General features: G+C 41.3%; 2 protein-coding genes across 2 annotated transcripts in view; one reads left to right on the forward strand and one right to left on the reverse strand.

Annotated features, from left to right (window-relative positions):
• LOC133554444 (eukaryotic translation initiation factor 4E type 3-like) lies at nt 1–8,250 on the reverse strand. Its single transcript, XM_061903225.1, has 7 exons — nt 7,433–8,250; nt 6,453–6,525; nt 2,929–3,023; nt 2,799–2,859; nt 2,650–2,716; nt 2,395–2,550; nt 1–2,314 (listed from the first exon to the last, which is right to left on the reverse strand). Exons 1-7 carry the CDS (start codon nt 7,603–7,605, stop codon nt 2,268–2,270), a joined length of 672 nt encoding a protein of 223 aa, XP_061759209.1. The 5' UTR covers nt 7,606–8,250; the 3' UTR covers nt 1–2,267.
• The window catches only part of LOC133554443 (serine/threonine-protein phosphatase 4 regulatory subunit 2-like), a 23,719-nt gene continuing 7,546 nt past the window's right edge, over nt 7,966–24,138 (forward strand). The window contains exons 1-7 of the mRNA XM_061903223.1: nt 7,966–8,105; nt 8,613–8,694; nt 9,916–10,086; nt 23,412–23,505; nt 23,577–23,614; nt 23,701–23,775; nt 23,898–24,047. Of these exons, the coding sequence (XP_061759207.1) occupies nt 8,072–8,105; nt 8,613–8,694; nt 9,916–10,086; nt 23,412–23,505; nt 23,577–23,614; nt 23,701–23,775; nt 23,898–24,047 (644 nt within the window). The 5' untranslated portion in view covers nt 7,966–8,071. The remainder of the gene's footprint in view (nt 8,106–8,612; nt 8,695–9,915; nt 10,087–23,411; nt 23,506–23,576; nt 23,615–23,700; nt 23,776–23,897; nt 24,048–24,138) is intronic.

Consider the following 24,138-nt stretch of genomic DNA (forward strand, 5'->3'; position numbering starts at 1 on the left):
TATTTTGGAAAGTTTTGCACTTTATTTTTCAAACACAGCTCAGACAAACAGACATGCACAGCATATGACTACTAACATTCTTGTTTGCTGGTAAACACAAAGTACAGTCCAAGATCAACAGTTACAAAGGTCTGAGATCTTAAGAGTGAAAGGTCATCTGCAAATGTGCAAACATATGAAATTTCGTCCTTGTAGATGTGAAAATAATATTTTTTTATATTTTCATTTCAAAATAAAAGTGTCTTTAGTGTAATAGCCGTTGATTCCGCAATTAAACACATTCTAAAATGATTTAATGATCATACAAAAAAACCTGCAAAATGTTATATTAGAAGCAATCATGCTACATTCTAGGTTACAGAATAGAAAGATTAAGCTACCACTGTAAAACATACTGATATTGTGCTTTAAAGTGTGTATTGAATCAGTAACTTTAAAATGTTGTACAAATAACACAATATAAAAACAGCACTGCATTTTGTCAAAAAGTATGGTTTAGTTTGATCGGTTAAAACAAGAAAAGTGCTTTTTTAGGGCAGAAATTTAAACATTTCAACTGAGATTCATTTTTATTTTCATGTAGTTTATTTTTTTGTAAATAGACTACAAATGATTGCATGGTCATATTCCGCAGGAACTAGTATGTGTTGTACAGTATGTACTGAGGTCAGTGTAACAATAACACACATATTTCTCATTCCTCATTTAACAAAAAGGCAATTACAAAAAACCCTGTGCAGTTAAAATCTGCTAAAGTTGTAGCTGTTAAGTATACCTGACTGCATTCAGTATAGAAAACATTACTTTGGCCTTAAGGGAAACAAAAGTGATTTTATCTTAGCTTTGTATGGGCTCCAGAAAATACACTGAACATACCACCAGAAATAAAATCTCATACCTATACAAATGCTGTGATGTCTCGGTTACATTTTGCACAAATGTTCAATATGAAAAGAAGTTACTAATAAACTAGGTAAATAAAGCAAACAAAATAGAAGCTGACATAAATAATAACAGTAGTTTGGATGAGTAATACATTAGTGCCTACATTTTAATGACATTAAACCTACAGTAATACCTCAACTTACAAGCTCAAGTTGTTCTATGACTGACCACTTAACTGGATACACTTTACATTATTATTATATTACTTTATAAAACTACTGTAGTTGTTTTTACTACAATTGTATTGTTTTTTAAACAAAATGTATGAACTAGAAATGTGTTTTTTTTTTAAAAGGCATAATACTTGTTAACATTGTGGTGTTTTGGGCAGGCCAGCAACGATTACATTGATTTCAATACATGTCAATGGGCCGGGATGATTTAAAGTTTGAGTGTTTTGAGTTACGAGCCTGGTCGTAGAACCAATAAAGCTCATAAGTTGAGTTACTACTGTACTAATGGGGCTACTAATTGGAAATACTTGTATCTCAAATCAACGTCACCCATTGAAATCAATTTAATTGGCAATTGTCCCCGCCCTCCCCCGTAAAATGCAATCTTTTGTCATGTAAGATGCCTAAAATGTTTTTAAATAAGAAATACAGTATAAAAATAATACAATAGAACGCACTACAAACAATATGAAGTAAGATAATGTGTCACATTTTCCTTGGAGAGTTGGCTTTTACAAGATACAAGGAGATATATTTATAGTCAACCCATCCAACAGGACAAGAAGGGGCAGATGGGTCACCACTATATTTGCTTCCAACTGTTTCTCCATTAACCACATCATCAGCAGCTTTTCCATAATTCCATGGATAAATGTCCGCCATTTAGATGGTGTTCTAATATTCTTGGCTGGCGCTAGACTCATTTTGCTTCAGTATGATGCAGACTTGCAGTCATAGTCTCAAATTGCTTTGCAATTTGCCACACATTTTTTGTAGATTTTTTTTCTTCTAAGATCTGTCCTTCAAACTTAGTTTCTTATTTCCCATGGTTGAAAAACAAAGTCATGTTCATCTCTAGCTATGAGCTAATGCTTATAGACCAGATGTTATGGGTGGATCTTGCTGGGTTCACTTTGACATTTCATTGCCAATTTATGGCGGAGATGTGTGTATCTCAAATGTTTGCTGGCAAGTTGAACCATAACAATAAGCCGTGAGACAGCTGTTATCTCAAAGCACTCTAAAGTTGTAATTGTAAGTTGAGGTACTCTTAAATTGAAGTAACACGGTTTATGAGATTAAGATCAACTGCTTTTAAATGTGCCCACGTATTATAATCCACAAATGTGCTTTAAAGTGTAAAATGTGCTAGTTTCTTGATCGACCTCCTTCAAAAGCGTGATGCTCCTGATGAGCTGCAATGAAAGCATTTGTCAGCATTATTAACATGTATAAGCTCAACATCATTATAGAAATGCACAATGGAAATACTCACGTTTGTAAAACACTGTTTTAAATTGCGTCTGTGGTAGGAGCTTGTGGATCCTCCCTAAAATGTTGGACTCATCAGCACGGGAAGCGTTACCATTCCAGACCTGAACGACATCTTCTCTGTCTCTTACACTGACGCTGACCCCGACCACTTCATCGTCTGTGAGTCACAGCAAATCAATTGAATATTGACTGCAGATTATTTTTGCCCTATGGCCACTGTTGTTTTAACAAAACATTTACGAATGAAGAACTTCACCTGCAGCACAATAATCACTAAACTGTTCCCCAATAGTGGCCAAGAGCAATTCCTTCCACACGGCAGCCTGATAACATTAAAGCAATGTTATTACCTTATACAGACAATGGGAGTTATTTCATCATTGTATTAATTACATGATTACTCACAGTGCACTCTTTTGGTACTTTCAACCTCCAAACCCCACCTTTAGCATTACTTTCTTCTTCCCTGCAGACAACATTGTAAATATGCAAATACAGGTATTCACGCCATAAATTTGTAGTTAATTGTACGCACCAGAGTGGTTTTCTTTCACCTCTCATAAGGTGATAGCTGCATCTCAGAGGCAAGATGGCGACACTGGGTATATTGTTGAAAACTCTCCAAAAGTTCTAGAGGAAACAAATATTTTATATGGCCCGTTTACTGGTCAAGGAAGTAGAAATCGTGTCAGCTTGTTAATATTTCACATTTCATTGTGTGGAAATCCCAGCTACAGGATTGTATTGTGCTTTATTGCACTGGGAACTTGGAATCTAAAAGATTGCACTATTAATACATTTAGTCCTGGTTAGGAGTATTCAGATGAGCGATTTACAATACGCTACCGATTCTGATCATCCATGATACCAATACTGATCATATGTATTAACAGTGCATTTATCAACGTACATATGGTGAGTACCAGGTCATATGACTATGAAGCGTGCGCATGTAAAAATAGCTATAAAAGTTTGTGTGCTAATGTGTCAAGTACCAAATGATATGTGAGGTGATCGGCTGCAAAATTATCTAAAATAGTTAAAATGCTAATGTTAGTATGGTAGAATTCTAACGTTAACATTTTAACAGTTAGCATATGTAAAGTACCAAGTTGTATTACTCTGAGGTGTTCGACTTAAAAAATGGCTAGAGTATGCTGGAATGCTAATGTAGCATATGTGTCAAGTAGCAAATTAAATAAGTCTGAAGGTTTCAGATGCAAAAATGGCTAAAAACCGTTAGCACACTGTTAGCATGCTAGCATTCTGTGTCAAGTACCAAGTTACACACTGGAAAACATGTCCCTCTTAAAAGGAGTATAAAAAAGAAGAAGTGATTTTTGCTTCTTATGAGTAAAACAAATCTGTTAATGCCATCCATATATATAATCCATTATTATTATATATATATATATATATATATATATATATATATGTAGGTGTGGGAAAAAATCACAAGACTACTTCATCTCTACAGATCTGTTTCATGAGGGGTTCCCTCAATCATCAGGAGATTTTAATGGAAGCATTCACATACAGTGGTTTATATAGAGCACAGAGTGGGTGGGTACAAGCAGGCGGAAATGACACGGAGCGCATCAAGAAAGTAAGCAACCTCATCATAGCCGCCGATAAAACCACAAACTTCTACAGAATGGACATACCAGAACATAACTCTTTACTGGACAAAAGCATCACCAAATCATACAAAAAAGCGCAACCCAACACTTTACAGAACATCCACCTGGAAAACAAGCGGATCGCAACCGAACTGGACATTGAGGACAGGGTGGACGCCACAGCCAACAAAGAAGCCTTCATCACACTGAAGGACCACAAACCCAACTTCGCAAATAACCCAACATGCCGACTAATAAACCCAACTAAATCCGAAATAGGAAAAATCAGCAAAATAATCCTGGACAGAATCAACGCAAAAATCAAGGACAAAACACCACTCAACCAATGGAGAAATACAGCAGCAGTAATCAAATGGTTCAACAACATCCAAGACAAACAACAACACAACTTTATCTCCTTCGACATCGAAGAATTTTACCCTTCCATCACGCAAGACCTACTGACCCAAGCACTAAACTTCGCCTCGGACTACGACTCAATCACAGGCAACGAAAGAAACATCATCATCCACGCAAAGAACTCCATACTCATCCACAACAGTACACCATGGCAAAAAAAGAACAATTCAACATTTGACGTTACTATGGGGAGTTTTGACGGAGCAGAAACGTGCGAACTCGTTGGGAGTTTCCTCCTCTCCCAGCTTGCTAGCCTCAACCTGAACCTTGGTATTTACCGTGATGATGGACTGGCAGTGTGCCGCGCCTCGCCAAGGAGCAGCGAGAACACCAAGAAGCGCATATGCCAAATCTTCAAAGAAAACGGCCTACGGATCACGATTGAAGCCAACAAGCAAACCGTCAACTTCCTCGACGTCACTTTCAACCTGAGAAATAACAGCTACCAACCATTCACGAAACCCAACACAACACTCCAATACGTGCACCACGACAGCAACCACCCACCCACCACCACGAAAAGAATACCTACCGGAATTAATAAAAGGCTATCGATGCTGTCATCCAGCAAAGCTGAATTCGACCAAGCAACCCCCCCGTACCAGAAAGCACTTGATGAAAGCGGATACAACTTCACCCTCACCTATGAACCCACCCCAGGAAACCAACCAAAAAAGAGCAGAAAACGAAACAACATCATCTGGTACAATCCGCCATTCAGCAAAGACGTCTCAACCAACATCGGCCGCAAGTTCCTCACTCTGATCGACAAACACTTCCCCAAAGGCAACACCCTAAGAAAAATATTCAACAAGAACAACATTAAATTGAGCTACAGCTGTATGAATAACATGCAACAAATCATTTCAAACCACAACAAAGCAATTGCAAAAGGACTGCCTACCCCCAGACTAAACGACTCTGAAACCAATAATGAATGTAACTGTCGCAAGAAACCTGATTGCCCTCTCAACGGAAGGTGCTTACAGACATCAGTCGTTTACCAAGCAAAGGTAATACGCAAGGACATTAACACATCCGACACGTACGTAGGATTAACCGAAGGAGCGTTCAAAACAAGATGGAATAATCACAACGCCTCCTTTAGAAACCAGACTTTGCAGAATTCTACCGAACTCAGCAAACACATTTGGAACCTCAAAGACAATAATGTTGAATATTCAATAACATGGCAAATTCTTGCATCCAGCACACCTTACAACAGTGGTAATAAAAGATGCAACTTATGCTTAAAAGAGAAACTGTTTATTATATATCATCCAGAGCTATCATCCCTCAACAAGCGCAGTGAAATCATTTCAACATGCCGCCACAGGCGGAAACACCTCCTAGGTAACACATGAGCCAATCACCACACCCTACGCCTGCTTGTACCCACCCACTCTGTGCTCTATATAAACCACTGTATGTGAATGCTTCCATTAAAATCTCCTGATGATTGAGGGAACCCCTCATGAAACAGATCTGTAGAGATGAAGTAGTCTTGTGATTTTTTCCCACACCTACATATTGCGCTCTACCACGGTATCGAGCACTATTCTCCGGATAATCCAATCAAGACATATATATATATATATATATTTTTTTTTTCCCGGCTTTTGACTCGCTTGACCGCTCATAAAAGCAATGGGACTCTGTCTGTGAATGGAGCTTGTAGTTACATATCATATTAATATGTAAATATTGTATAAATATGTATATTATTTTGTACATAAAGTGTTGTAATTATATTCCAACTCCGCGTTCTTCTTGGTCATCGCCGCCGACGCTGCCCCCCCCCCCCCCCTTTTACCCCCACCGCCGCCTGACCACACCACCACAAATAGATGCCTGACCCTGTGGTAAACACTGTAATCGGTGGCCAATGACCTGCACATCTCTCGTCCTACTGCTAATACAATATGGACATGATGGTAAATAGAGAACGTGATCTCTTGTTGTGGTGCTGTAAACAGTGTTCATGATGGAGCCGGTTAATATAAAATTTTCTAAATCTTGCCTGGACGGTCCCCACTGTGTAGATTTTCTTCAGGTTGGATTCACATTCAGCTGCTGTAGTTCCTGGTAGAGATCTAAAAAAAAAAGATTTATCAAATACCTTATGCATCTAAGACTAAATCACTTGGTTGACAGGGCGTGGGACACATGAACGGGCAATCAAAGAGACAGCGTGGCGGTGGGAATCAGATGACAAAACAGCAAGTAAACAACACTGACCTCATTAGAACACAGCAACCTCTAACATGTACATGACAGGGCTTGTGCAACACTTGCTGTTATTCAACAAATTCGCTCTGAAATTACATGTTGACGTAGAAGTGGGGCCCAGTAAGGGGTTAGTGTTCTTAAAGCATCACAACCAGGGAGGTCACCAGGTTTGCAACAATACAAAGTGATCCAAGCAACAATAAAAAGTTATCCTAAACTAACATGTGAAGTGATAAATTATAATACCTGACCTCGCCTTAAATCGGGTGTAATTTGGCTGTGCTTTAATTTAAATTTTTTCCCTGAATCCTAACAAGCAGGTGTCTTGTGAAAGTAGGTCAAAGAGAAAACCCCACTCGAAGCATTTAGTTTCAATGTCAGTTGTACACCGAATATTGGTATGGTCTATTTCTTTCTTTTTAACAAGTATCACATTTGTACTATTCAACATGTATGAAAGGAGTAGGAAGAAGCAGATCTTATTTATCCATAATGTTTACAAATGTTGTTCATGTCCTCTTTGTATAAAAACAGGAAGCAAATAGGAGTTGTACATGTAAAATGTTTATTACAGCAGGTGTTAAGAAAAAAAGGAATACAATGTAAATACATATGTTGGTAAGTTAAAAAATGAACATTGTTAGTAATAAATAGGAATTAAATAAGTTAGAACAGGTGGAGACGTGTAATAAAAACAAGGCTGTTGCTATCTGTGTCATCCCCTGTCTTTGTTCTCTAATGGAAGATGGCAAAATAATAACTTTAGCTTACCTGTCCAGCCAGAAGGTCCAAGCAGAATGCAAAGGCAGAGTGTCGTTTTCTTTATTGTCTGAGCAACATCTCAATTCTGCGTCTCTGCCTCCGATGTGAATTTTGGGCTCCAGGAGACTAACCGGGCTTGATGGAGAAGTCAAATGTAGTGTGACAACGGGTACGGCTGCCATTGTTGCCTCCTCGGTGAGAACTCCTGAGGTCTTTGTACCAACAAGACACTCACACACACAAAAGCAGGCAGTATTCTAGTGACGTTGTTTCCAGCTCCCGTGTTGCATGTGCAGGTTGTTGGGTTCAAATATCAGATGATCAGCTGCTGACTCATTGGCCGCTTCCCCCCGGTTTGTGCGTGTACAACATCAACAATAACAAAATATGTCAACAGGCCAAACTAGAGAATTCCACGCCTGGCTTCGACTGAAAACCACACGTAGTGTACAATTCTAAGTTTTTTTCCAGTTCCAGTCCGAGTTTTCCCATTTAAAAAAAAACGGGGTTAATTTGTACACTTTGATACTTCCGTAAATGTATGACGTCACTGCAGACATGCGCAGTCTTCACCTCGACCAGCTTTGTTGCGTTGCTACTTGCTATTGCTAACTAGCTAGTATTTCCTTCCTGTGAGCGGAGGCAGCGATGGACGCCGAAGCTTTGTCGGAAGCGTTTCAAGGCAAACTTACCAGTTCCTACAAATACATGACGATGATGCGTTCGTGATATTTTTTTTTGGGGGGGACATTTATTTTGATACGTTCAACGGACGAGCTAATGGTGGCTAACTACGTGATCGCAACTTAGCTTACAAGCAGGCAGCAAGTGCACTGTGCACTATTCACACCCAGCAAGTTGACTCCCCCTTATTATGTGTCAGACGTGTTATTGGAGGCTTGACAGCAAATGGCTATGCAAATTATAATACAAGATATGCACGCTACCAATGCAACAACTTTCAATTGAACCGCTAGTGTTTGCAATAGGCGTTATGGTGTGACGTTTACTTGTTTTTAACCCTGCCTCAGTCGACTCGTCTTGGCCAGATCATAGTGGAAGACCACCAGTTGCCGCAAACAAGCCTTTCAGCTGTTTCTATTCGCACTGATTGTGTCCTGCCTGAACATCCAGGAAGAAAATTGTGGGCTTCAGTCCGAATTATAACATTTTCTAATGTCATTTGCAGATTTTGAGAAGAAAGCGAAAAGGGATGCCATGCCCCTGTTGGAGCAATTCATGTGTCAAGTTGCCAAGACAGGGGAATCAGTGTGAGTTACCACGACCAACACTAATTTAAAGGCCTACTGAAATGAGATTTTCTTATTTAAACGGGAATAACAGGGCCATTCTATGTGTCGTACTTGATCATTTCTCGATATTGCCATATTTTTGCTGAAAGGATATAGTAGAGAACATCGACGATAAAGTTCGCAACTGGAGAAAAGCCCTGCCTCGACCGGAAGTCGCAGACAATGACGTCACATGTTGATGGCTCCTCATATATTCACATTGATTTTAATGAGAGCCTCCAACAAAAACAGCTATTCCGACCGAGAAAACGACAATTTTCCCATTAATTTGAGAGAGGATGAAAGATTTGTGTTTGAGGATATTGATAGCTACGGACTAGAAAAAAAACAAAAAAAAACGCGATTGTAATCGCGTTGCATTAAGACGGATTCATATGTTTTTAGAGACATTTACTAGGATAATTCTGGGAAATCCCTTATCTTTCTATTGTGTTGCTAGTGTTTTAGTGAGTTTAACAGTACCTGATAGTCGGAAGTGTACGTCCACGGCCGGGTGTTGACGCGCAGTGTCTCGGGGAAGTCGACGGCAGCTGTACGGAGGCACAAGCTCAGCTGATCTCCGGTTAAGTGGCAACTTTTTAACCACAATTTTCTCACCGAAACCTGCTGGTTGACATGTAGTCGGGATCCATGTCCTCTCTGATCCATAGGAAAGTTTCACCTCCGTGAATTTTAAACAAGGAATCACCGTGTGTTTGTGTGGCTAAAGGCTAAAGCTTCCCAACTCCGTCTTTCTAATTTGACTTCTCCAATATTAATTGAACAAATTGCAAAAGATTCAGCAACACAGATCTCCAAAATACTGTGTAATTATGCCGTTAAAGCAGACGACTTTTACCTGTGTGTGTGTGTGCAGCGCTCATATTCATAACAGCCCGTGACGTCACGCGTACACGTCGTCATTACGTGACGTTTTCAAGAAAAAAGTCCCGGGAAATTTAAAATTGCAATTTAGTTAACTAAAAAGGCCGTATTGGCATGTGTTGCAATGTTAATATTTCATCACTGATATATAAACTATCAGACTCCGTGGTGGGTAGTAGTGGGTTTCAGTAGGCCTTTAATGCTGACACTTTGACACATTTGGTTTCAGTTGTGTGAACAAACGGCCAGCTAGTCCAGTGTGCCTATATTCTTTTGCATTCTTCATCTGACCAAATCTGTTCTGATCTCTCCTAGGATCCCGTGGTCACAGTTCAAATCATACTTCATGTTTAAATTGGAGAAGGTCATAGATGATTTTCATACATCCACGCTGGAGCAGAGAAACCCTCACAATCCCAATGTAGAACACGTTCCTTTTGAGGAGATGAAGAACAGGATCTTAAAAATTGTTGACAACTACAATGGGTGAGTGAGGCTGCAGGATAATTGCCATTACTGTATGTTACACCCAAGTGTAACATGTGACAGGCTATACGGTATATTTTTATTTTATGGTACTGTGATTCCACCTAAAACGATTACCTTATTTTCCGCACTGTAAGGCACACCTAAAAACCTAAAATTTTCTCAAAAGCTGATAGTGCGCCTTATAATCCGGTGCGCCTTATATATGGATCAATATTGAGCCACAACAGGTCTCACAACTACGCTAAGCAGCCGCCGACTTCATTTTCCCCCGTAGGGGAAGAAGCGCGCAGTGCATGCTGGGATATATGACTGTGCCAGCTGTGCCGTTTTCATTTCCATTTGTGTGTTTATGTAAAGACCCCAAAAGGGCTCCTATTGAGAGACATAATTTCAGGAAAGCAGGAATTGTCACTGAACTGCTAGACCAGTGGTTCTCAACCTTTTTTCAGTGATGTACCCCCTGTGAACATTTTTTCAATTGAAGTACCCCCTAATCAGAGCAAAGCATTTATGGTTGAAAAAAATTGATAAAGAAGTAAAATACAGCACTATGTCATCAGTTTCTGATTTATTTAATATTATAACAGAGCGAAATATTGCTCCTTTGTAGTGGTCTTTCTTGAACTATTTGGTAAAAACGATATAAATACAACTAAAAACTTGTTGAAAAATAAACAAGTGATTCAATTATAAATACAGATTTCTATACATAGAAGTAATCATTAACTTTACGTGCCCTCTTTGGGGATTGTAACAGAGATCCATCTGGATTCATGAACTTAATTCTAAAAAAAGAAATCTTTAACATCAATATTTATGGACCATGTCCACAAAAAAATCCAGCTTTTAACACTGAATATTGCACTGTTGTATTTTTTTCACAGTTTATGAACTTACATTTATATTTTGTTTAAATATTATTTAATAAATATATTTATAAAAGTTTTTTGAATTGTTGCTATTTTTAGAATATTTAAAAAAAAATCTCACATACCCCTTGGCATGCCTTCAAGTACCTCCAGGGGTACGCGTACCCCCATTTGAAAACCACTGTGCTAGACAAGAGCAGTGACACTGACTCCATTAACGACGTCTCGAAATAGTGCAAAGTAATAACAATGTATCAATAACTCAACGTTGCTCAAATGTTAATGTCACACGACACACAAAATAAACATGTTAAGCTCACTTTATTAAATTATTCCCAATCCACGATTCCCTCGAATTCTTCTTCTTCAGTGTCCGAATTAAACATGCCACAAGAGGTCTCGCAACTACGGCAAGCAGCCGCCGACTTCATTTACCCCCGTAGAAGTAATTAATGGAGTCAGCGTCGATGCTGTTGTCTAGCAGTTCAGTGACAATTTCTTCCTTCCTAAAATCATATCTCTCAATAGGCGCTATTTTGGGGTCTTTACATAAAAACAAATGGAAATGAAAACAGCACGCCTCACGCATTCATATATCCCAGCATGCACCGCACGCTTCTTCTACGGGTGTAAATGAAGTCGGCGGGTGCTTACCGTAGTTGCGAGACCTCTTGTGGCATGTTTAATTCAAACATTGAAGAAGAAGAATTCGAGGGATTCTTGGATGAGGAATAACTTAATAAAGTGAGGTTTACATGTTTATTTTGTGTGTTGTGTTGTATGACATTAATGTTTGAGCAACGTTGAGTTATTGATATATTGTTATGGCTTTGCACTATTTCGAGTGTTACTATATTGTGATTGCACAAACGTTTGATTTACCATAAAATTATCAGACTGTTTTGTACGTGTTTATTGAATCGAGGAATAGTTCCCCTCCACTATGTGATATAAATGTTGCACTACAAGTTGTACCTTGCTGTTGTTAAAAGATAAACGAAATACCATTTACCTTGGGGAAAATAATAAAACAGCTGGTTATTCATTTTGGGAGTGAACAGAGTTGTCAGAACGCTGGTTTGTAATTTATTCATAAAGTTTGACTGACCTGACTGTTTTGTTGACATTCCCTTTAGCGCAGCTCCATCTAATGGATGCATGACGTAACCCCAGCCTCTACTGTAGCGTCTATTCTATGCGCCTTAAAATGCGGTGCGACTTATATATGAACAACGTTTTAAAATAGGCCATTTATTGAAGGTGCGCCTTATACTGCGAAGAATACGGTAATTACTTATAAGTAGGGCTGGGCGATATGGCCTTTTTTAAATATCTTGATATTTTTTAGGCCATATCGCGATATACAATATATATCCTGATATTTTGCCTTGACTTAACTCTTGATACATATAATCACAGCAGTATGATGATTCTATGTGTCCACATTACAACATTCTTGTTTTATACTGCAATAATATATGCTACTTTTAAACTTTCATGCAGAGAAGGAAATCACAACTAAGTCAGTTGACCAAAACTGTATTTATTAAGCAGTTATTAAGCAGTGGCACAAACGTTCATGTCATTTCAAAACAGAAAGTGCAAGATTGTCAGAGACATTTTTAGTGTCAAATATAAAAAAGCTGCATAATAGGAAATCAAATAGTATTCGTCCTTCGCTATGTGGTAGGTTTCTACGGACGTTATGAAATTCTCTTCATTCTCTAGCAGGTGACTTTTCAAATGATGCTACATATTAGCAGTCATGCTACTTTTTATAGCAACGCTTTTGGTCCACACATGACAAATTACGGTTGTCTGTTCGACATATTCCCACTTGAAGCCAAACCACCACCAGACAATGGACCCCCGATGTTTTTCTTGGGAATTAATTATTCCTTCATTAACACCTTCTTTCTCTCGTATTACCACACGCACGGCTCTGCTAGCATCACAGCTAACGTTACCCAGTCTGCTACCTTTCTGCTCCGTAAGTGCGTATACGTATGTGACGTATGACGTGACAGTGTGTGACGTGTGTAAGAAGGTGCGCCTGCTTGTCTGTGAGAAGGAGACACAGGAAAAAGCGAGAAAAGCCTGTAGTGTAATGCCCGCAGCTAGAAACAACTGCATGAGAACGCATACTCGAATATCACGATATAGTCATTTTCTATATCGGACAGAGACAAACCCGCGATATATCGTGTATATCGATATATCGCCCAGCCCTACTTACAAGGTTAATATTATTATGATTTTTCTACATTTAATGTACCTGCTTGTGGTCTACATCACTGTTTTTCAACCTTTTTTGAGCCAAGGCACATATTTTTTCATTGAAGAAATCAGGAGGGACACTAACCTGACTCTCGCCAGACCCTTGTGAAGTGAAGTGAATTATATTTATATAGCACTTTTCTCTAGTGACTCAAAGCGCTTTACATAGTGAAACCCAATATCTAAGTTACATTTTTAAACCAGTGTTGGTGGCACTTGTAGTTTGCTGAGCTCCACATAAGGATCTGGGCTCGAAGGCATTGCAAACTGCTTCAAGATAGCAAAAAATAAAGAACCAACCAGGATCGCCGGCCGGGATTTCAAAGATGTGACGTAGCGCCGAAGCGACTGTTTGATTCAAACAACAATGGCGGCACGCAGCGTCGTGTGCTGCCATTGATTCTGCTATTGCAACTGTTTTGTCCAATCGATCGGATATTACTTCTTGAAAAGGTGAACAGAGAACAGTTTTGAAGGCATTTATTGGTGGCAAGGATGTTTTTGCTCTTCTTATGACCGGGTTTGGATTTCCCAGCGTCGCTTTCATCAGCGTCACGGGTTGATTTTGATGTGAGTGGTTGAAGTAGCACGTCATTCAAGATAACGGACAAGTGGTTTATCCAAACACATACAATGATTTTTATTTTACACGGCCCCGCCTTCTGAAATACATCTTCTATTGAGATTTCCCACATCCTTGTGTGGACTTAAGCAAACTACAAGGATCTGGCGAGAGTCAGGTTAGAGGCACGCCACCAGCAGAAACATAAAAAAATGAAACTCAGCAGCTGATATTGACAATAAAAAGTCTTTATTACAAGTGTTGGATATGATTTCAAACCATAACCAAGCATGCATCACTATAGTTCTCGTCTCTAAGTACTGTCACAACCTGTAACATCACACAGTGACTTATTTGGAGTTTTTTTGGTGTCTTCCTCTGTGTAGTGCTTTAGTTCTTGTCTTGCGCTGTTATTTTGGTGACTTTTCCTGTATTGTTGGTATTTTCCTGTAGCAGTTTCATGTCTTCCTTAAGCGCTATTCCCCGCACCCGCTTTGTTTTAACAATCAAGACTATTTAAGTTGGCTTCACGGTGGCAGAGGGGTTAGTGCGTCTGCCTCACAATACGAAGGTCCTGCAGTCCTGGGTTCAAATCCAGGCTCGGGATCTTTCTGTGTGGAGTTTGCATGTTCTCCCCGTGAATGCGTGGGTTCCCTCCGGGTACTCCGGCTTCCTCCCACTTCCAAAGACATGCACCTGGGGATAGGTTGATTGGCAACACTAAATTGGCCCTAGTGTGTGAATGTGAGTGTGAATGTTGTCTGTCTATCTGTGTTGGCCCTGCGATGAGGTGGCGACTTGTCCAGGGTGTACTCCGCCTTCCGCCCGATTGTAGCTGAGATAGGCGCCAGCGCCCCCCGCCACCCCGAAAGGGAATAAGCGGTAGAAAATGGATGAATGGATGGACTATTTAAGTTGTCGCTCTCCTTCTTTGTGTGGACATTGTTGATTTTCATGTCATGTTCGGATGTACTTTGTGGAACAGACATGTACTTTGTGGACGATGTCTGCTCCACATGCTGTAAGTCTTTGCTGTCATCCAGCCTTCTGTTTTTGTTTACTTTGCAGCCAGTTCAGTTTTAGTTTTGTTTTGCATAGCGTTCCCTAATCTTCAACGGCTTTTCTTAGCAGCACTCACTTTTTGTTGATTTTTGGTTTAAGCATTAGATGCCATTTTACCTGCACACTGCCTCCCGCTGTCGTCGAGTATTACATGGTTACTGTGCCAAGCTTGAGACAGTACCGACCCTCAACGACACATTTGCGGATTATAATTACTACTCTGCAAAGAATATTTTAACCCAAATAGGTGAAATTACATAATCTCCCACGGCACACCGGACTGTATCTCACGGCACGCTAGTGTGCCGCGGCACAGTGATTGAAAAACACTGGTTTACATAACATGTAATGGTGGTTCTTTGGTCACAATTTTGCATAGATTATGTTTTACAGACCATTTTCAAGCTGCTTTCTGACCGTCTCTTCAGGATGAGCCGTTTTGTGGGCGGTCTTATTTACGTGCCTCCACTTTAACTGCGTCTTTTCCCCGTCAGCCCTGTCTTAGTTTTTAGCGCTTCTATATCGAGTTCACTGACAGATATAAGTTAGAACTATACATTACTTTGTATTAGAAATGGCAACAGCGGAGGATGCATGTGCATGTACGAGACAGTCTGCCCTAGAGGTGTGGGAAATTATAAATGTTTAGATGCATTGCAATTTGGACATAGACAATTACAAAATTGATTAGCAATTGTCAATATTAGATATTTGATTTATTTATTGTAAATAAAGTAATACAGACAGTTCTAAAATTTGTCTGACTGCAGCGAGCCACCTCACTGTGAGATCTGACCAGCTCATTCATTTTATGGTCTTTATGTATGAGTTTTGCACACATTTATTCATTTAGCAAATGTGAGAAATACATTAACTGTGTTTTATTACAAATGCACTGTTTTTTAAAGTTGGTGGGGGAGGATGCCGGACAGACCTGGGAGGCCCAAACGCATTGTGAGGGTCTGCTGGGAACGTCTGGCAGAGTCTCCTGTCAGACAAAGTTTCAATTCCCACCTCCGGAAGAACTTTGAACATGTCACGAGGGAGGTGCTGGACATTGAGTCCGAGTGGACCATGTTCCGCACCTCTATTGTCGAGGCAGCAGATCGGAGCTGTGGCCGCAAGGCAGTTGGTGCCTGTCGTGGCGGCAATCCTAAAACCCATTGGTGGACACCAGCGGTGAGGGATGCCGTCAAGCTGAAGAAGGAGTCCTATCGGGTCCGGAGGCAGTGGACAGGTACCGACAGGCTAAGCGGTGTGCAGCTTCAGCGGTCGCGGAGGCAAAAACTCGGACATGGGAGGAGTTCGGGGAAGCCATGGAAAACGACTTCCGGACGGCTTCGAAGCGATTCTGGACCACCATACGCCGCCTCAGGAAGGGGAAGCAGTGCACTATCAACACCGTGTATGGTGCGGATGGTGTTCTGCTGACCTCAACTGCGGATGTTGTGGATAGGTGGAAGGAATACTTCGAAGACCTCCTCAATCCCACCAACACGTCTTCCTATGAGGAAGCAGTGCCTGGGGAATCTGTGGTGGACTCTGCTATTTCTGGGGCTGAGGTCGCTGAGGTAGTTAAAAAGCTCCTCGGTGGCAAGGCCCCAGGGGTGGACGAGATCCGCCCGGAGTTCCTTAAGGCTCTGGATGCTGTGGGGCTGTCTTGGTTGACAAGACTTTGCAGCATCGCGAGGACATCGGGGGCGGTACCTCTGGATTGGCAGACCGGGGTGGTGGTTCCTCTCTTTAAGAAGGGGGACCGGAGGGTGTGTTCCAACTATCGTGGGATCACACTCCTCAGCCTTCCCGGTAAGGTTTATTCAGGTGTACTGGAGAGGAGGCTACGTCGGATAGTCGAACCTCGTATTCAGGAGGAACAGTGTGGTTTTCGTCCTGGTCGTGGAACTGTGGACCAGCTCTATACTCTCGGCAGGGTTCTTGAGGGTGCATGGGAGTTTGCCCAACCAGTCTACATGTGCTTTGTGGACTTGGAGAAGGCATTCGACCGTGTCCCTCGGGAAGTCCTGTGGGGAGTGCTCAGAGAGTATGGGGTATCGGACTGTCTTATTGTGGCGGTCCGTTCCCTGTACGATCAGTGCCAGAGCTTGGTCCGCATTGCCGGCAGTAAGTCGAACACATTTCCAGTGAGGGTTGGACTCCGCCAAGGCTGTCCTTTGTCACCGATTCTGTTCATAACTTTTATGGACAGAATTTCTAGGCGCAGTCAAGGCGTTGAGGGGTTCCGGTTTGGTAACCGCAGGATTAGGTCTCTGCTTTTTGCAGATGATGTGGTCCTGATGGCTTCATCTGACAGGGATCTTCAGCTCTCGCTGGATCGGTTCGCAGCCGAGTGTGAAGCGACCGGAATGAGAATCAGCACCTCCAAGTCCGAGTCCATGGTTCTCGCCCGGAAAAGGGTGGAATGCCATCTCCGGGTTGGGGAGGAGACCCTGCCCCAAGTGGAGGAGTTCAAATACCTAGGAGTCTTGTTCACGAGTGAGGGAAGAGTGGATCGTGAGATCGACAGGCGGATCGGTGCGGCGTCTTCAGTAATGCGGACGTTGTACCGATCCGTTGTGGTGAAGAAGGAGCTGAGCCGGAAGGCAAAGCTCTCAATTTACCGGTCGATCTACGTTCCCATCCTCACCTATGGTCATGAGCTTTGGGTCATGACCGAAAGGATAAGATCACGGGTACAAGCGGCCGAAATGAGTTTCCTCCGCCGTGTGGCGGGGCTCTCCCTTAGAGATAGGGTGAGAAGCTCTGCCATCCGGGAGGGACTCAAAGTAAAGCCGCTGCTCCTTCACATCGAGAGGAGCCAGATGAGGTGGTTCGGGCATCTGGTCAGGATGCCACCCGAACGCCTCCCTAGGGAGGTGTTTAGGGCACGTCCAACCGGTAGGAGGCCACGGGGAAGACCCAGGACACGTTGGGAAGACTATGTCTCCCGGCTGGCCTGGGAATGCCTCGGGATCCCCCGGGAAGAGCTAGACGAAGTGGCTGGGGAGAGGGAAGTCTGGGTTTCCCTTCTTAGGCTGTTGCCCCCGCGACCCGACCTCGGATAAGCGGAAGATGATGGATGGATGGATGTTTTTTAAAGTTGCAAATGATGATGGCTTATTTGTTGAAACGAAAAGAAATGTTAAACTGCATCAATGTGTAGAAATTGTTGATCGATTAATAATCGTTTTTTAATCGAATCGTAGTTCCTAAATTGTAATCGAATTATGAGGTGCCTAAGGATTCCCACTTCTTGAGTATAGTGAAATGAAGGAGCTTATTGACTGCAGCGCAGAACACAATCGTAGAGGTGCGCAAGGCACTCTGGGTACATTTATACCACACATGGATAATTTGCCGACTGTTTTTTTAATTTGTGATGTCACCAATTAAGCACATTCCAAACAGCTGGTTTGGATGAAGTATGAAAGAAGGCAATATTATTTTATGAATATCTCCACAATGTCTGTTTGATTTCAAATTTTCGGGACTTATGCATATCCCAAATACACAAAAAAAGATGCCAACCAACAGGTAAGAACATTTGGTTTTGCATGATAGAGCATAGTAGGGTTACTATTATGCAAAACCAACTTTTCCTACCTGTTGGTACCTACTTTTGTGTATTTGGGACCTCATAAGTCACGGAAATGTGACATTAAACCATGGAGGCATGGAGATTATAATATTAAAACGATCTTGCATTCTTCCAAATTTGAGACGATGGTGACATATTTCACCTTAGTTACATTAGCAGATAGCACCATATATGGTCAAGGTTTACCGGAAGAGCTTTAATTGAGTCCGCCATTTTTTATTCAGTCATATCGTCAAAGCTCCTTTTTTCTCTCTATCTTCTTACTGTGGGGCAGAATGGCTCGTAAATGCACATGCATGTTAAAAGTCTACACTGTTGCCACTTCTAACAAAAGGTAGCATATAGTTCTAACTCCGTACAGAAGCGCTAGGAATTACATAAATGCGGACATGAAGAAGACTCAGTCGAAAAGGGGACTTGGCCTGGATGAGGGCTTCGACAAGTAAATAAGAGCACCCACAAAATGGCACATTCTGAAGAGAAAGTTAGAAAGCGGCTTGAAGATTGTCTGTAAAACACAATCTATGCAAAGTTTTGCCCAAAGCACCACTATTACGTCTTATGTAACCACAAGAAACTGTTTTAAATGTACAAAAAAATTATAACGTGACCCTTTCAGGGGGACGAGGAAATAAATAGCCCATTCATCTATCCATCCCTCCATTTTCTACCGCTTGTCAGGTAGATGGAGCCTCATTCAGTCAAATGTAAACCCATTTTTAACAAGATCATTATTATACTTTTACCACTGTATGTGTGACTAACAAGACAAATGCGGTGTGTATGTTTGTGCATACAGGTTTGGTGACATTTACATTCTGTTTTGAGGATGGAGACTAGACCTGGGGTGTCAAACTCATTTTAGCTCAAAATCTTGGCATAATAACCTAGAAATATAACTACAACTTCATATTGTTTTCTTTATTTTGCTTTTGGCCAAAATAGAAGAAGCACATTCTGAAAATGTACATTTCTTTTGTAACCCTCTTCACAAAACACTTCAAGTTAGTTGACAATTCTCAGGAAAAAAATAAGAATACAATCAAATTAGACTTTGTCCCATGTATTTACAAAGCCATTAAACTATAAATTTGTGTCTATCTGGGATTGAACACAGTACTAAATAAATAATAAATACAAACTCTTCTAGGTATCAAAAACACCATTTGTCATTTCCATGTATAATCCTGTGCAAATTTAACAAACCATACAATGATAGAAGCCAGTGAAGATCGGTTCAGTTTCTCCCTGCCTTGTAGGCATCACTGTGTATTGATAGAAAAATAAAAGCTGTGCAATGCATGAACAATTTCAACAAACCAAACGTATGAACTTAAAAGATTGACTGTATTGCAGTAAATCACACACTTTTCACTTTCTTTAAATTTCCACACAAGACAATATAGACCAGGGGTGCCCACACTTTTTCTGCAGGCGAGCTACTTTTCAATTGACCAACTCGAGGGGATCTACCCTCATTTATATATATCATTTATATGTATTTATTTATTTATGAAAGAGACATTTTTGTTAACAAGTTAAATGTGTTTAATGATAATACAAGCATGTGTAACACATATAGATGTCTTTCTTTCACGAAGACAAGAATATAAGTTGGTGTATTACCTGATTCTGATGACTTGCATTGATTGAAATCAGACAGTAATGATGATAACGCCCACGCTAACAATCTATGTGAAACCTTTCAATCCGGTTTCAGGGCAAATCACTCCACGGAGACAGCCCTCGCAAAAATGACTAATGATCTATTGCTAACGATGGATTCTGATGCGTCATCTATGTTGCTGCTCCTCGATCTTAGCGCTGCTTTCGATACCGTCGATCATAATATTTTATTAGAACGTATCAAAACACGAATTGGTATGTCAGACTTAGCCCTGTCTTGGTTTAACTCTTATCTTACTGATAGGATGCAGTGTGTCTCCCATAACAATGTGACCTCGGACTACGTTAAGGTAACGTGTGGAGTTCCCCAGGGTTCGGTCCTTGGCCCTGCACTCTTCAGCATCTACATGCTGCCGCTAGGTGACATCATACGCAAATACGGTATTAGCTTTCACTGTTATGCTGATGACACCCAACTCTAAATGCCCCTAAAGCTGACCAACACTCCGGATTGTAGTCAGCTGGAGGCGTGTCTTAATGAAATTAAACAATGGATGTCCGCTAACTTTTTGCAACTCAACGCCAAAAAAACGGAAATGCTGATTATCGGTCCTGCTAGACACCGAACTCTATTTAATAATACAACTCTAACATTTGACAACCAAACAATTAAACAAGGCGACACGGTAAAGAATCTGGGTATTATCTTCGACCCAACTCTCTCCTTTGAGGCACACATTAAAAGCGTTACTAAAACGGCCTTCTTTCATCTCCGTAACATCGCTAAAATTCGCTCCATTCTGTCCACTAAAGACGCTGAGATCATTATCCATGCGTTTGTTACGTCTCGCCTCGACTACTGTAACGTATTATTTTCGGGTCTCCCCATGTCTAGCATTAAAAGATTACAGTTGGTACAAAATGCGGCTGCTAGACTTTTGACAAGAACAAGAAAGTTTGATCACATTACGCCTGTACTGGCTCACCTGCACTGGCTTCCTGTGCACTTAAGATGTGACTTTAAGGTTTTACTACTTACGTATAAAATACTACACGGTCTAGCTCCATCTTATCTTGCCGATTGTATTGTACCATATGTCCCGGCAAGAAATCTGCGTTCAAAGGACTCCGGCTTATTAGTGATTCCCAAAGCCCAAAAAAAGTCTGCGGGCTATAGAGCATTTTCCGTTCGGGCTCCAGTACTCTGGAATGCCCTCCCGGTAACAGTTCGCGATGCCACCTCAGTAGAAGCATTTAAGTCTCACCTTAAAACTCATTTGTATACTCTAGCCTTTAAATAGACTCCCTTTTTAGACCAGTTGATCTGCCGTTTCTTTTCTTTTTCTTCTATGTCCCTCTGTGTATCGGCTGGGGACATCTCTGCGCTGCTGGTCCGCTACCCTTGGGATGGTTTCCTGCTGGCTCCGCTGTGAACGGGACTCTCGCGACTGTGTTGTATCCATTGTGGATTGAACTTTCACAGTATCATGTTAGACCTGCTCGACATCCATTGCTTTCCTCCTCTCTAAGGTTCTCATAGTCATCATTGTCACCGACGTCCCACTGGGTCATTATTGTCACCAATGTCCCACTGGGTGTGAGTTTTCCTTGCCCTTATGTGGGCCTACCGAGGATGTCGTGGTGGTTTGTGCAGCCCTTTGAGACACTAGTGATTTAGGGCTATATAAGTAAACATTGATTGATTGATTGATTTTCAAATGGAGGAGAAAAAAAGTTGTCCTTTCTGTACAATACCACATGAAAGTGGTTGGTTTTTGGCATCTAATTCATCCAGCTTCCATACACTTTACAAGAAAAACATTGGCGGCAAATTCCGTAGCTTGCTTGATTGACATTCACGGCACCCGAGGGTCTTGTGAGATGACGCTGGCTGCTGCCAGTTCATTATTATCAAAAAATGACAGAGAGGAAGGCGAGAAACACTTTTTATTTCAACAGACTTTCGCGCCGTCCCTTCCGTCAAAACTCTAAAGGCCGACTGCACATCTCCTATCTTCACAATAAAAGCCCTGCTTCATGCTGCCTACGCTAACAAAATAAGAGTCTCAGAAAGCTGGCGTGCACAAGTGATGTGCACGCCAGCTTTCTGAGGGATCGCTTGTGCACGCCAGTTTTCCGAGACTCTGTATTTAGTTAGCGCAGGCAGCATGAAGCAGGGCTTTTATTGTGAAGATAGGAAATGTGCAGTCGGCCTTTAGAGTTTTGACGGAAGGTACGGCGCAAGAGTCTGTTGAAATAAAAAGTGTTTCTCGCCTTCCTCTCGGTCATATTTTAATAATAATGATCTTGCAGCAGCCAGCGTCATCTCACAAGACCCTCCGGTACTGTGAATGTCATTTAAGTGACGTCTTGGTGAAGATTGATGATCACTAATTTTTAGGTCTATTTTTTTAAAAAGCCTGGCTCGAGATCGACTTACACACCCCCCGCGGTCGTCGTAATGGTCACCCCTGATATAGACTGTATCGAGGTGCAGTGTCTCATGCGGTGTTTTAAGTAAGGTTACCAATTGTTTATTTTAGTCTTGAAACCTGGCATGTTTTAGCTTTCACAAAGACATCTTTATCAGGTGTCACATCTGTGCGGTGTAGCTCGGTTGGTAGAGGGGCCGTGCCAGCAATTTGAGGGTTCCAGGTTCGATCCCCGCTTCCGCCATCTGAGTTACTGCCGTTGTGTCCATGGGCAAGACACTTTACCCACCTGCTCCCAGTGCTATCCACACTGGTTTAAATGTAAATTAGACATTGGGTTTCACTATGTAAAAGCGCTTTGAGTCACAAGAGAAAAGCGCTATATAAATATAATTCACTTCACTTCACTTGAGTGGCAGACAATTTCAGGATCCTATACAAGTGCTTGTGCGTGAGCCTTGTCCTTAACTTTGCTTGATTGGTGTTCATTAAAGAGAAAACTTGCTCATGAAGATTTGTTGTTTCGCATCCACTTCCATAAATAGGAGAATGATATTTTTTCTTGGAACACTCTGCACTCCGCCTCCACTTTTCTCTTTTTTAACAGAGACATTTTGTGGAAAATGAGGGTGCCAAGGCAAACCATTTGTTGAAAGCAGGTTTTATGTTGGGTAGAGGGGGAGGAGCAGACCCTCTACTGTGTACCTAACAGAATTGATTTGCGACATCCAGTGGACGCATAGAGAACAGCAGTTTCTTTCATTTAAAAATGAAGCTAATTTTTACACCTATCAAATCCGTCTCGAGGATTAAACCGGTGAGGGGGCGGGATGTTTAACATCCTTTGGTTAGAGGTTGTGACTTTTTTTTCTAAACATATCTCCTGGTAACTTTCCCAGAATCCCATTCACCATTCAGCGTCTGTGTGAACTTCTCACTGACCCCAAGAAAAACTATTCTGGAACAGACAAGTTTCTCAGGGGTATTGAAAAGGTTGGTTTCAGTGCAGGTATCATTGATAAGTAGATGTGTATTAAGGTTCCTCTTTCTCCTCTATTTTACAGAATGTAATGGTGGTAAGCTGTGTGTACTCTACATCAGAGTAAGTACATCAGCTGTCATGGATCACATTTCTGTTGAGCATTTGTGGCTAAACTGACAATTGTTTTATTCCTTTGACATTTAAAGGAAAAATAGGGCATCCAGTTCAACCAGAGTGAATGGAGTGATGTTTCCTGGCAACTCTTCTCTATGCTCAGACAGGTGGGAACCATTAATAGAAGCTCCAAAACGTCCTCCATATAGTAGCAATAGGAACAGTTGGTTACTATTTGTGAAATAATTTTATACTTCTCCATGTATGATAATTACTTTTTCTTTTGCAGTCGAAATGTAAATGGACCAGGCACGCCAAAACTGCTCAACAGGCCAAAGCTTTCATTATCACCAACGCTTTCCACCAATGGGCTACCTGATTGTGATGTCTGCAAGGAGTCAGAGCCCATGGAAGAGGAAGAGGCGGAGCACCGCATCAGGTACGATGTTAATGAAAGGCGATATGGCCTAAAACCTTTATTACAATATATATTGTTGCCTTCTGCGATAACGATATATATCACAACATAT

Source organism: Nerophis ophidion, linkage group LG06, assembly GCF_033978795.1.
Source record: "Nerophis ophidion isolate RoL-2023_Sa linkage group LG06, RoL_Noph_v1.0, whole genome shotgun sequence".
Lineage (NCBI taxonomy): Eukaryota > Metazoa > Chordata > Actinopteri > Syngnathiformes > Syngnathidae > Nerophis > Nerophis ophidion.